Genomic DNA, 14,883 nt, shown 5'->3' with positions numbered 1-14,883 from the left:
AAAAAAAAAAAAAAAATCACAAAGCAACGATCACTAAGACTATGTAGATTTAAAACAACCCACATACAAGCACAAGAAAGTAACCAGTAGTATAGATATTTCAAAAATAAATGTATATGATTAAAAGAAAAAATTGTATATGATAACTTATGTAACAATGACAGGCAACACAATAATAGTACAATAGCTCACATTTTCGTTAGTTCTTTGAGGAATCCTGGTGCTACTTTGGAAAAGACCTGACTGTAGATTATACCCTAGTCTATGGTCCATTTTAAATGGAACAAACTATAGACATTAAAAGAAAACTGGAAAATTAACTCATATATTTATTTAGCTAGAAGAGAAAAGATAAATGCACAACTTTTGACATAATAAGCCTACCAGAAATGAGCAGAGATAAGTTAGAAGATAAATCATTTATACAATTATGTAATTAAAAGAGACAAAGAGCAAAGAAACATTAGCATAAATTCCAGCCTACCTAGTTATTAAGTTATTAAAGAAAACTGAAAGCCCCATAACATTCTCTAATTACTCAGTCATGGTCACCTACAGTTGGCAGAGCAATGGAAGAATCAGGATGACTTGCATACCACAGAGGACATGGTAAATTGCCCCAATAGGCCACAGGCTAAACCAACCCATTCATTACTTTTTTGATTCATTGAAAAAGTTTTCTGAGTTGGGCGGCGCCTGTGGCTCAAAGGAGTAGGGCACCAGCCCCCTATGCCAGAGGTGGCAGGTTCAAACCCAGCCCTAGCCAAAAACTGCAAAAAAGTTTTCTGCATTCCCACTTTGTGCCAGCCCCTATGCCTGGGATCCCTGCTCTGGGATTCAGAGTTGGACAGGCCCATCCTTGCCTCGCAGAATGTCCTATGTGGCAGGGAAGGCAGCTGAGTAATCAGCACAGTCTCAGAAACCCTGTGGCTGAGAGACACCCAACATGCCTGGGAGGCGAGGAAAAACTTCTCAGACTGGATCTTAAAGGATGAATGGGTGGTTTCCAGGGACACTAGGGGAAAGACATTTTTAAAACTGGACTGGCATGTGCAAAGACACAGATATGGGACATCACATGTCTCATTCAGAAACCTGCCAATGGTTCAGTGTAAGCCCAAGTCAACAGGGGCTCCACGTCACTAGAGGGGATGTAGTGCCCTCCAGGGGAAGGAGTGAGACTCCATCCCAGATACAAAGAGAACCCAGCAAGGGCAATTAGACTAGGAAGTGCCATGATTCAGTCTGTAGCAAAGAAAGATCCATCTAAATATATAAAAAGAATTATCCAACTATTTCTATTCTTTGATGGACAAGTTCACTTAGGGGAATAAAGCCAAAGGAGCCCCCCCCCCAAAAAAAAAACTCATAAAAAACAAAGAGCATGTGTCTAAAGATGTTCCTAGCAGCATTGTTTATAATGACAAAATGGCAAAAGTCCAGGTGGCCGACTCTGGACAAGTGCCCTTTGGGAAACGAAGACCAAAAGCCAATGCTGCAGAACCTCAGGTGTGACTCTTGCCCTCATCTTTCTCATGCAGAGAAGCATATCAGAGGGGAGGCAGGGATGACGTGGCTGGGGGAAATCCTGAACTGTTCTGATTTACATTTTCAATTGATTAATTTCAAATTGATTTCAAAGATGATAAGTAAGTGGCACTTGACAAGATGCTTAATGTTTTGAGTCACTGGAGAAATGCAAACCAATGCCACAATGGGATGCCACTTCATATTCACTAAGATGGCTACAATTAAAAAAAAACCCTGAAAACAACAAGTGTTGGCAATAATGTGGAAAAATTAAAACCCTCATACTTTGCTGGGGGGGATATAAAATGAGGCAGCTACTGTTTAGGGGTGGTGGCTCATAATTGAAACGTACAAATATCACATGACCCAGAAATTCCACTTTTAAGTATACTTGTATCCAAAAGAAGTGAAAACAAGCACTCAAATTTGTACACAACTGTTCACAGCAGCTCTATTCACAATAACCAAAAGGTACAAACAACCCAAATATCCATGGACAGATGAATGGAAAAACAAAATGGGGTATAACGTACAATGGAATATTACTCAGCCATAAAAAGGAATGAAGTGCTGATGCATGATGTAAAGTGGATGAACCTTAAAAATTTGGGGCTGAATGAAAGAAGCCAACACAAGAGGTCAAATATTATATGATTCCATTTATATGAATTGCCCAGAAGAGGCAAGTCCATAGAGACTGAAAGCAGTTTAATGGTTGCCTGGGGCTAAGAAAAGAAGAACATGGGCAGAGACTGTTTAATGAGTACAGAATTTTCTTTTGGGGTGATAAAAATGTGTTAGAACTTGAGAGAGGTGTTGATTGCACAATATTGTGAATGTACTAAATGCCACTGAATGATCCACTTTAAAAATGGCTTTGAAAAGGTGATTAAATTAATAATCAGAAAAATATAAATGAGGGCTGCAGTATGATTGTAACACGTGACCATTAGAAATGCCGAATGACATTTCGACAGTGACATTTCGACAGTGACAAGACCAAGTGCAGATGTGAAGAAACGGGGACTCTCTTTTCTTGGTGGCCATGGATATCACTACAACCATTTAGAAGACATGGGGCATTGTCTACTTAAGTGGAGGGAATGCACAATCTATCACTCAGCACTCCATGCCCAGGTTTAGAACTGTAGAAACTCATGCACACGTGCATTGAGAGACGCGTACAAGAATGTTCAAAGCCACAGTATTGTATTAGCCAAAAATGGAAATGACCTAAATGTTGTTGGGAAAAAATGGATAAATAGCATATGATATATTAACACAATGGAACATTATACAGCAATGGAAATGAACTACAACCACATACAATGGCATGAATAAATCTCAAAAATTTAATATTCACTGAAAATGTCAAACACCAAAGAATGTTTGCTGTATGTAAAAAATTCATAACCAAATAAAACAGAACTCCAAAATTTGGAGATACATACTTAAGTAGTAAAGATATTTTTAAAAAGAAAGGAAGTGGCACGGCGCCTATAGCACAGTGGTTACGTTACACCGAGGGTGGCAGGTTCGAACCCAGCCTGGGCCAACTAAACTAGAATGGCAACTGCAACAAAAATAGCCTGTTGTTGTGGCAGGCACCTTTAGTCCAAGCTACTTGGGAGGCTGAGCCAAGAGAATCACTTAAGCCCAAAGACTTTGAGGTTGCTGTGAGCTGTGACACCACAGCACTCTACTAGGAGTCACATAGTGAGATCCTATCTCAAAAAAAAAAAAAAAAAGGAAGGAAGTGATGATTGTTAATGTCAAGGTAATTGTTACCTCTGAGAGGAAAAAGAGAAAAAAATCACAGCAAAGGGTCACAGGACAGCTTCTGGTTGCTAACCTTATTTATTTATTTATTTATTATTATTTTTTACCTTAATGACCTTACATGTACTTTTCTGAATGGATGTTATATTTTACAATAAAACAGGCTAAAGGAAATGAAATAGTTTGCACCTATAAGCACTTTATTAACAAGAACAAATTACCTGTGACACCACCATCACTGCCCTGACAATAGCCCCTTATTTTCTAAACTACTGGGTATTCCAATGACACTGAAACTTTGCAGGGAAAGGGAACATTGATCCTGTCCTCTAGCTCAGCCCTGACCCCTTAGGGGCACAAGAGGCCATGTGGTGATACCCAGCTGACAAGGATCTCTCTAAACAAGACAATGCAGGACCATGGGTTTGGCTGCATACAAGACACGTGGCAAGTTAGATGAGAAGAGCTCTAGGAAAAGCTCCGTTTCATTTGTCTCTGACCCTGTCCTTCTGCCTCTGAACTACAAGCCCCTAGAACAGTTCTATGCCCAAATCCTTTCTCTACCCCTCCAGCATGAATGCTGATGCAGAGTCAGTGCTCAGTATGTACTTGTTGAACTAAACCGTGGAATAATTAAACATAAAACTAGATAAATGTTGTTTTGTTTTGTTTTCCAACATTTTAAATTAGAAAGACTTACAGAGACGAGAGAATCTTACCTCCTCATTTTATAGATGAGAAAACTGAGGCTCAGGGTGGGGAAAGTGACTCATCTAAGTTCACAGAGGAAGTCAATGATGAAACCCAAGTTTCCCAGTGCTTGGATTTTGGGTTTGTTTTTTTTTTTCCTTGGGGTGGGGGTGGAATGCCAGGAAGCTTACAAAGACTTTTTAACTGATCCATTATCTTCAAATCACCATATGTCTGTGTTCTTCCCCTGCCCCTCACCCAATGGCATTCAGGGACAGCAGGGACAGTATAGCTGGAGGCCTGGAAGTGCAGGTGGAACTCCCAGAGAAGCAGCACGCTATGAGGCCAGCAGTACCCCACCTTGAAGCCCCGCCAGACCTGGAACCTAGATTCTCTGGGAAAATTCATTCTTTTGTTTTTATAAACAGCTTTATTGAGGTATAGTTTATGTTCCATAAAATTCTCCCATTCTAAATGTACAGTTATGTATGAGTTTTAGTAAATTTATTAAGTTATACAGTCATCACCACAATCCAGCTTTAGGGAACATTCCCCATAAAGTTCCCTCATGCCTGTTTGTAGTCAATCCCTATTTCTATCGCTGGCCCAGGCAACTGCCAAGCTGTTTTGTTTCTATAGTTTTGCCTTTTTAGAAACTTAATATAAATGGACTCCTACAATATATAGTAGAACTTCCATAGTTGACCACCTCCCTACATTGACCACCACCTTAACTTGACCTAATTTTCATAGACCGGACCTGCACCACATGTATTTATCAGCACAGTAGACCTACTTCCTTATATTGACCACTTTCATATGCTGACCAGTTTGTTACAGTCCCTTGGATGGTCAACTTACAGAGGTTCTACTACATAGTTTTTTATGTCTGGCTTCCTTCATGTGGTTTAATAGTTTAAAGGTTTATTCATGTTGTTGGCATTTATCAGTACTTCATTCCTTTTCATTGCTGAGTAGCACTCCTCTGAATGGACATACCACATTTTCTTTATCTGTTCACCAGCTGATGAACCAGTTTGTTTCCATTTTACGCCATTATGAATAATGCTGCTATGAACATTCACATTTGAGTTTTGGGTATACATATGCTTTCCTCTCAATTAAATAGACACTTAGGAGTGGAATTGCTAGGTTGTAGGGTAGATGTTTAACTTTTTAAGAAACTGTCAAACTGTTGGGAAAATGCATTTTAAGCTCTTAATATTCCACTTGCAAACATGCTTTCAGAAGCGACCCTGACTGAGCATATGGCATAGTGCGTAGGAGTACAGATTCTGCAGTCAGACCCTCTGGGTTCAAATCATACTTCTGACACTAAAGGCTTCGTGCCTTTCAGTCTCCTTATCTGTAAAAGGGGATAATAAATGGGGTTGCTGTGAAAATTGAACGAGTTCATTTAGCACTTAGAAACTGCTGTTCATATTAGTGCTATAAAGTTTTGGCAATAGTTTTTTATAGCCAGTTGAGAAGTGGTCCCATAGGAGAAATAGTGCCAGTCTTGGGGTTCACAGATGTGGGAGAGCTATCATGTACCTACCCAATTACAACTCTGTGGTCTTGAAGAAGTCAACTTCCTTCCGTATGAAGAAGCCCAGCTTACTTTCTAGCTTTGCTAGGAGGCAGATCCCATGACTTGGTGGAGGGTGAGTACTTTGTAGACTATACAATTCCACACAGATGCAATAGACTCATGTTAAGATTGTGACACTCCAATCATGGGGCTCATTGGAGACTAGGGCCTCTAAAAACTTCCCTACCTTTGACGTTCTTCTAACTGAATAGTAGGATGATTAAGAGCAAGGACTCTGGAGTCAGACTATCTGGTTCAAATCTTACCCTGCCACTTAGAAGGCTTATATGACTTTGGACCTCTGTTTCCTCATCTGAATGACAGAGATAGTAACAGCCCTCAGTCCCCACCTCCTGGAGATTGTGAGGATTAGATGAATGAAATATGAACAAGTTCACACCTCCACCCAGACACATGGAATGTTTTATAAACACTAGCCATATTAAACTGCATAAGAAATCTGGTTTGCAAGAGAATAGTTTGCATTTCTAAAAATTCTTTTCATATTCCCAAAGGGGCACTGAAAGCCCATCAGATGCAAATGAATCTCCCTGGGCCCCTGGTGGCTCCTGAGGGTTTTCTGGCCTTGCTTTACATTAAGGATGGCAACAGGACTTCTTCTGTGTTAGAAACAACGGCCCTCACCCAGCTTTGAGGATCCAGGATACACATGTAGGAGGAGACAGAAACACCCAAGTTTCTTTCTCCAGATCCCTCTTCCTTTTAGGAAACTGGACGCTTCAGCAAAGTTCACAGAAGACCATGGAGTCCAAACTGCCTTCTGCCTCTGACTTGGCAGTGCTCTCTATCACGTGCAAAATTGCAATGTTCTGACATGGGCTATGGTGCTGAGAGGCCAAAACTATGCTCCAGCTGCCCTTTGATCTGCAAGAAATGCCAGGCTGGATGCTCTGGCAGAAAAAGCTTTCATGGCATTTGGGTCTTGCTCTCAAGCATACAATGGTCTGGGTGGTCCTGGGCTTCCTCAGGCAAACGAAGAGTTAACCAAAGCCACCCTCTCAATCCCCAGTTCCCTTCAAGGGACCAAAGAGTGTTTCCTAGTCTTCCCTCTCCCTTATTAGACTGAACTGTGTACTGATTCTCTAAATCCAAAAGGAGTCTGGAGCTACCATTTGGAAAGGGTAGCTCTTCTGCAGAACTGCTCAAGAAAAGAGCCAGCAGGGACAGGAGCCTAGAAGCCTGGGCTCAAGTCCTGGATTTTGAACTAGCCACTCTCTAAGCCTCTCTGAACCTCAGTATTTTTTAATTGCCTGCTCTGCTTTCCAACACATAGTTATTACAAGAATCAAGCAGTGACTTCCATCACTTATTCTGTGCCTAACATGTGCCACGAGCATGGAAAGCACGTTATTCCTATTTCTCCGCTCATCTTCACAGCATCCCTAGGAGGTTAGATGGCCTAATTACTCCTCTTTTTCAGATGAGGAAACAGGCACAGAGAGCTGAAATTCCTCAACCAATGCCACGAAGCCGAGTCACAATTCAAACCTGCACACCGTGACTTTAACCGAAAACTGTTTTAAACTCAGACCCCACTATTCATCCTATCTCCTGAATTCTGCTGGAGTTAACTAAAGCCCAACGAGCAGATCCTGTGGCTCCTAGCACTTTCCATCACCCAAGGAGCCGCTACCCGTAGTAAATGTCACCGGGTAGGTAACTCAGAGCTAAGTTCTGCATCGGAGCAATTCTGTTCCATTATTTCTTGGGCGGCAAAAACGCCAGGCGTCCCTGCTGGTAGTCACGCTTCGCACCTGTGTGCGGAAAGCGTTCCAGACCTGCCCTTACCAGAAGCCAGCCAGCGCGCACGACCGGAGCGCGGGCGCTAGATGCTCTGAGGCTGTTGTCGCTGGCGCTGTCACTGTGCCTCCAAAGTCTCTCTGCCCATGATTGGAGGGGCTGAGCCTGGCTCAAACACCTCCGGTGCCCAGACAGCGCTCCACCGGCCGCCGCTGCCCAGGGGCCCCATCCATGGCGATAGCCCCTACACTGCCCAGAGGAAGCTGCCAGCAGGACCTCCAATGCGCACGGAGGACTCCCTTTTATGTCCAGGAATGAGGCGCGCACCACAGCCGCGCCCGCAGCCAAAACCAACTTCCCCAAGGCGCTGAGGGGAGCTGGTGCTACCCTCAGGCGGGATCTCCTACCTGTCGCCGCGCGGGTCTGGGTGACTGCGGAGAGAAGCGGGGAGACCGAAAGCAGCAGCATGAGGCACCAGCGCTGCTCATTCCTCCTGTAAAAGTGGTCGAGAGCGAGAGGGAGAGAAGGTGAAGAGGCGAGAGGGTTGGAGGGGCCCGGGGCGCAGGGAAGTGGGTCCTACCTTGGCGCCATCTCGTGAGTCTGCGGAGCCCGCGAAGGCGCACGCTGAGCGGAACAGAGCGGTGGAGCTCCGCGGAGGACGAGGGGGCGCGGGGGGATGGCCGCCGCGTTCTCCCTGCCTGCAAGGAACAAAGGCGACGCTTGGCAGCGGGGCGGCGGGCAGGATCCCGGCCCCTGGCTCCCGGCTCCCAGCCCGCGCCCTGAGTCACCCGCGCTCTGAAACCCGACTCCGCCGCGCCCTGCGCTCCCCTGCGCGCTGCTCCCCACTTCGGGCAGCGGCGGCGCACTCACGCCCCGGGAATCCCGGCGCGCCGGCGGCCTCCCCACGCCCCTTTTCCCCTCGACGGCTTGCGCTCCCAGCTGCTGCCTCCACCCAAGGCGGCCTTATGTAACCTGCGAGGAAAGCCGGGCAAGCAGGACGCAGCTCCCTCCAGTCCTCACGTCTGTTCCTGTCGGGCTGCCCCACAGACAAGCACTTCTCTTTTACAGGCCGCCGGTGGAATCCTCTCCACAGCCCATGGGAATGCCAATCGCCCTGATTTCCTTATATGATAGAAGAGACCGAGAGTCAGAGAGGGGGAGCGAATGTCCCAAGGTCACACAGCTGGAAGGAGCTCCTGGCTGCTGTGCACCATCCAGCACGCCTGATGCACGAACCCACTTGAGGAGCAGCCCTGCTGGGGGGCATAAGTGACAAAGGCAGCAAAAGTGGCCCTAATACATGTTTTTTAATGTATCTGGCATTTCAGGACTTTCCTCTGCCTCTTTCACCAGAATGTAAGCTCCAGAAAGGCAAGAGTTTATCTTTGTTTTGTTCTCTTGAAACAGTTCAGGTAGTAGATGTCACTGTGATGTCCCCCTGTGATGAGACATGGGGGACATGAGCCAGTTTCAGCCTCCAAAGCCTTTAGGGGAGGTGAAGGGGTGCAGAGCTGACCTTCCCACCTGTACAGAGCTTAGCACAGGGCACTGTAACCCCCCCAAGTGGCAGCTTTTTTAAAATTAAGATTAACACCAGGCACAAAAGTGTGAGGTCCCTGGGTAAGAGGAGGCACACTGAAGCCAGCTGGGATCTGGACAGGTCTGATCCCAGGCCAACACCAGCAGCCTCTCCTCCTGATGCACCAGGTAGCCACTGCGGGCCATGGCTCTGTGCCAATGCCTGGGTTTCACTCTGTATCACTCTCTAGAGGATAGGTCACCTCCTTCCATGCTATTAACCTTGTAGCGGAGGTGGCATGGGAATGAAAATGGCTGCTAACATTTATTGGGTATGGATTAGGTCCCAGGCCCTGTGCTAACTGCTTTTCCTGGGTTATCTCATTTAATCCCACAATAGCTCTGGAAGGATGGTACTGCCACGATCCCCATTTCATAGATGAGGAAACTGAGGTTCAAAACATACCCAAGGCTAGTGCCTGGCAGATGCCAACATCCATGCTCCTAACCACTCAGCAATGCTGCCTGCAAGTGATCAAGAGGGTTAGACCTGCTTCCTACCCCCAAGAGCAAAATTGCACTGGAGGCACAAAGCACATGGGAATGAAAGGGTTAATGCCAGCAGAGGCAGTGAGGGGTCAGCAGAGAGGCCACTGGTCTGGGGATCAGCAACCTAGGTTTCAATCCAGTCCTGGCCCTGGCTGCAGAGTGAAGTTGGGCAAATCCCTCCCTGGGTTTGGCTTTTTATTTCTTCATCTGTGTTATGAACATAACGATCCTGATCTTAATGGAATACTTGCACACCACAGTGCTCTGCCCACTATAAGTGGCTATGCAAATGTGAGAGATCATGTATGGGATTACTGCAAATAGCTTTCTGAAAAAGGAAAAATCAATGCATGGCCCAAAGAAGACAGGAGAGGCTTCAAGGTAGAAGTGAGATTTGACCCAGACTCTGGGGTCTGCTGAGAGTTCAAAGGGCAAATGGGATGGAAAGACAGTGGTCAGAGCAACACATGGATAAGAACCTTCTTGTCTGGAGAGAGCACCAGAAAGGTGGTGCTGTAGTGCTGGTACCTTCAATGACAGGCCATTTAATGGGCATGCACATGATCTTGAAGGCCACAGAAGCCCTGGGTGTTCCCAGAGCATTTTGAGATCCCAGAACATTTGCTATGGACAGAATCCTAAGAACGCTGATCCAGCCATTTCCCTCTTGTCTGTTTTATTAAAGGAGAAATTAAGGCCCAGAGAGAGGGTATAATTTACCAAGTCACCTACTCAGTGAGTGACAGATTGCCCAAGATTAGACAGGGAGGGAGTGGGCAAAGTCTCCAGATGTTTCAGAGATCATGTAGAATTAATCAGAAGATCCTCTAGGATAGAGAGACCCCGTCACCGAAGGAGACGGACTCCTTAACACACAAGAAGCAGTAGAGAAGGTGAGAATTCGGAGCTTGAGCTCTGGGTCACACTACCTGGATATCCTGGCTCTGTTATTTAGGAACTATATGAAACATGGGCAAATCTGTAAAATAGGCGTGAAAAACTTTCTTCCTCCTAGGTTGTTGGGAAAAGTCAGGGTGTTACTGAAAATAAAGCTTTTATCTGAGTGCCTATCACTGGATATTGGCTTCTCTTATTGGTAGTGGTGGGTATTCTTATCATCAGGGCTGCAGCCCAGGGAGGGTGCAACTGGCAAGAGAAAGGCAGGACCCCAGAGGGAGCTCTTAAGGGACTGAGGCTCTGGCAGCCAAAGCAGCTTGAGGCAAGGATGGCCCCATGCAGAGTAAACACAGAAGACAAAGCACATTCTAACAAAATCGTGTCTACTTGTGGCTTCTTTCCTAATCTGCTCTCATTCTCTGTGAATGTGAATTTTTTCCCAATTGCAGCCCCTCTGTGATGGGCATAACTTTATTTTATTATAAATCATTGACCAGAGGGAATTTGCTTTTCTTAATTCTGTATTTATTGCTTACAAAGTACCACATCAACTAGGAATACAATTGACTTTCTTAGAACTATATTTCTATAGCGATTAGGACAGCAATACTACATAGTAGTTTCATGGTTCTTTTTGACAGTTAAAACCAGAGATTGTGAACTGGTGGTCTTGAGCTGGCTCAATTTGGCCCACAGACGATGTTTCATTTGCCCCGCTGGGTGTCTATCTCCAAATTAAATTAATAAGCAATATTTGAAAATTCAGAGAGTGTACATTAAAATCCAGGTTTTGGGCTACTTTTTTTAATTTGGAGTACCTGGAAACATGGAGCATGCATATCCTATGCCAACAAACAATTAACATGAAGAAGAACTGCTGCCAGAACTGTCCAGGCCATAGTCCCCACCACTCCCTATTGCCCCCAACAACCAGGGCTAAGAATCAATTGTTACTTATCATCACACTTGCACTCTACCTGTGCTTATAAAAAAGAAAAAAGTGGTGGCACCTGTGGCTCAAAGGAGTAGGGCACTGGTCCCATATACTGGAGGTGGCAGGTTCAAACCCAGCCCCAGCCAAAAAGAAAGAAAAGAAGAAAGTGGAATAGATTTAATGCTAATGTTCCTGTTTAAAATGGGTAAACAGGCCAGGCATGGTGGCTCACACCTATAATCCTAGCACTCTGGGAGGCCAAGGCCAGAGCTTCACTTGAGCTCAGGAGTTTAAGACCAGCCTGAACAAGAGCGAGACCCCATCTCTACTAAAAATAGAAATATTAGCCAGGCCTTGTGGTGGATGCCTGTAATCCCAGCTACTCAGGAGACTCATCTTCTATCACTTGAACCTAGGAGCTTGAGGTTGCTGTGAGCCAGGCTGATGCCAAGGCACTCTAGCTCAAGTGACAGAGAGAGACTCTGGCTCAAAAAAAAAAAAAAAAAAAGGTAAACAAAAAATATATAGAGAGAAGGCCAAGTTTAAAGAAAGGTAGAGAACATGTTTTTACATGTTACATGTGCAAATAAAGTAAGTCTGTACCGAAAACAAAGAAAACTAAGCAGCCATTATGAAATAAACCTGACCTGCCTCAGTTATGCATGTTACCTGAGGAGGAAGGCATATTTGATAGGTTTGATTGCAGTCCAATTTATCAGTGCGAGACATGCATGCATAAAGCAATAGATTCTATTACCACTCTCCCAGGGAAGACTTGTATGCACATTTCATATTTGTTGGCCTTGTGCATGTGTCTGATAATACCCAATTCATTGAAATCTAAAAATCTTCAGTTCTCTGAAGTCCCCCTAACACATTTCTCCTCTATAAGTGACTGGAATTATGAACTCAGCCGGATGGAGGGCAGGGAGGGTCTCAGGCCTGGCTGACCTGGGGGCCAAATGGTCCCAGCTGTGGGTGTGGGAGAGATGGGGCAGGAAGCCAACCAAGGCATTTTACCTCCTGCCAGGCAGTGTTTTGTGGGCTTAAGTGATTTCCTTCCATTCAATGTGAAGCTGTAGAAATAGCCAAGAGGAAGCTTCATGTCATACCCAAGCCGGTCTAAATTGTTTACTGCTGTTCAGCATAATCTATGAGATGGGGACATGTGGAAACTGGGTATTTTAGTTTCAGCTCTTCCAGGACTGAATTAAGTTAATAGGCTGTTTCATTTTCCTGTAATCTATCCAAATGCTCCAGAAAACTCAGTAACCAAAAGTATTCTCGATAGTGCTTCAAGTAGCTGGAAGGGGCGCAAAATTTCTTGGGAAGCATCTCAAACTTTGGTTTGGCAAGAAGTTACTAAGGATATAGTGCAAGCCATTCTGAATCTGTTTCTTCAGTACATGGAAGTACACTACTGTGCGCAGGTGGGTAGTTCACATGCCATCTGATTTGATGAGAAGAAAAAGCAGAACAGACTGAACTAGCTGGATAGAAAAAACCTTATGAGAACAGCCAAGAAGATGGCTGCCTTCTGGATAATCAAAAGAAAACAAAGACAGTTTAAACCCGCAGTAAACATGAGAGGGCAGATTTATTTATTTTCAATAGACTTCATCCTCATCCTTTGGAATGAGACCCAGCAATCCTATTGCTGGTAGTTCCCTTTTAGTTTCATGAAGAACCCTAATGGTTCTTCATTACCATTACTAATTACTAATGTTACTAATCGTCCATAGGAATGTAAATGTTACTAATTTATATTCTTATGGACAATGCACAAGGTCCTCTTTTCTCCATATCCTTGCCAGCATTTGTTACAGCCTGTCTTTTTAATAAATCCGTTTAAACTGGGGTGAGATGATATCTCATTGTAGTTTTGATTTACATTTCTTTGGTGACGAGTGATGTTGAACATTTTTCCACATAGCTTTTGGCCATTTGTGTGTCTTCTTTTGAAAAATGTCTATTCAGATCCTTTGCCCATTTTAAATCAGATTATTACAATTTTTTCTATTGAGTTGTTGTTTATATACTCTAGTTACTAGTCAGATGGATAGTTTGCAAATATTTTCTCCCATTCTGTGGGTTGTCTCTTAACTTTCTTGATTATTTCCTTTGCTGTGCAGCAGCTTTTTAGCTTAATTTAATCCCACTTGTCCAGTTTTGCTCTGGTTATCTGTTTGCAACAGCCAAAATGTGGGATCAACCTAAGTGTCCACCAGTGGATGACTGAATCAAGAAACTGTGGTACATATACACAACACAGTATTATATGGCCAGAAAAAAAGGAATGAAATCCTACCATTTGCAACAACAGGGATGGAACCAGACAACATATTCACTTAACATAGTAAGTGAAATAAGCCAAGCACAGAAAAACAAATCTCGCATGCTTTTACTCATATATGGGAGTTAAATGTTAAAAAAAATTGCTCTCATGGAGACAGAGAATAGGATGGTGGTTACCAGAGGCTGGGAAGTGTAGTGGAGATCGAGGGATAAAGTGGGGGTGGTCAGTGGGTGCAAAAATAGAGTTAATTAGATAATTAGAATGAATGATATTTGATAGCACAACAAAATGATAATAATCAACAAGAAGTGGGGTTATGCTTTAAAATAATTAAAAGAGAGGATTGGGATGGTCCTAGCACAAGTAAAATGCTAATACATGTGTTAAATGCCTGAGGTGATGGACACCCCAAATACCCTGATTTGATTAATTCACATGGTATATCTGTACATGTATCAGAACATCACATGTGTACCCATAAAGATACACAACTATTATGTACCCATAATAATGAAAAATATTTTTAAAATAAAACCATAACTGCCTTCTGAGGAGGACACCCCCCCCCTTTCTTTTCTGGTGAGCACATTGACATGTTTGGATATGCAAAGGGGGCCACAGGCTGAGAAGAGTCTTTTGTTCAGCTTAATACAGAATGGTGGATTTGAAAATCTGCCAATCCTGGGGGGAAAGGGCAAGAATAAGAGGAGGGAGGGTGTGTCAGGCGCCTCCCCTATGCCACTGCAGTACCGTGCCCACATCCCCTCTGTCTTTATTCTTTATGTGCATGGCGGCTGCCTTCCCACCTCCAGCACCTCAGTGCTTTCTCTGGCCCCTGGATCCTGCTCTGTCCACAAGTACAGCAGACCAGAAGTGCTGGGGAATTAATGGTGCCCCCTCTCCCCTCAAGCAGCCCTCGGTCAATGACTGGCAAGAACTGGTGCATAAGAACCTCGGCTCCCTCATCCAGGGATGGGGACGGCTGGGCACAGAAGCATCCTGCACTTCTATACACAGTTCCCACAGGGGTTTGAGCATTCACTATTTATTGGCTATCTCACCTCCCTCCCCTTCCAGCATTTCTTGAGAAAGCTGACCAAGTGAACTCTTGGCAGTGGAATCCTTGCCAAGTGGAATCAGAGTTTTCTTCTGGGGAAATCCAAATGAAGACAGCCACTTCAGAGTCTTTTTTTTTTTTTAATCTTATTTTTTTTCTTAGCGATGGAATCCCACTCTGCGGTCTTCCCACCTCAGCCTCCTGGGTAGCTGGGACTACAGGCACACACCAGCATGTCTGGCTAACTTTTTTATATTTTGTAGAGATGGGGTTTTGCTAGG

The 14,883-nt window shown here is 44.3% G+C and overlaps 1 protein-coding gene across 1 annotated transcript in view; it reads right to left on the bottom strand.

Moving 5' to 3' along the window:
• The window catches only part of COL15A1 (collagen type XV alpha 1 chain), a 107,392-nt gene extending 99,450 nt beyond the window's left edge, over positions 1-7,942 (bottom strand). The window contains exons 1-2 of the mRNA XM_012802304.1: positions 7,932-7,942; positions 7,759-7,844 (exon numbers count right to left, since the gene is read on the bottom strand). Of these exons, the coding sequence (XP_012657758.1) occupies positions 7,759-7,844; positions 7,932-7,942 (97 nt within the window). The remainder of the gene's footprint in view (positions 1-7,758; positions 7,845-7,931) is intronic.
• Between the last annotated feature and the right edge of the window lie 6,941 nt (positions 7,943-14,883).

The sequence above is a fragment of the Otolemur garnettii genome, unplaced genomic scaffold, assembly GCF_000181295.1.
Source record: "Otolemur garnettii isolate 467f Iridium unplaced genomic scaffold, OtoGar3 scaffold00014, whole genome shotgun sequence".
Taxonomy (NCBI): domain Eukaryota; kingdom Metazoa; phylum Chordata; class Mammalia; order Primates; family Galagidae; genus Otolemur; species Otolemur garnettii.
This window is presented reverse-complemented; position numbering and strand designations above follow the sequence as displayed.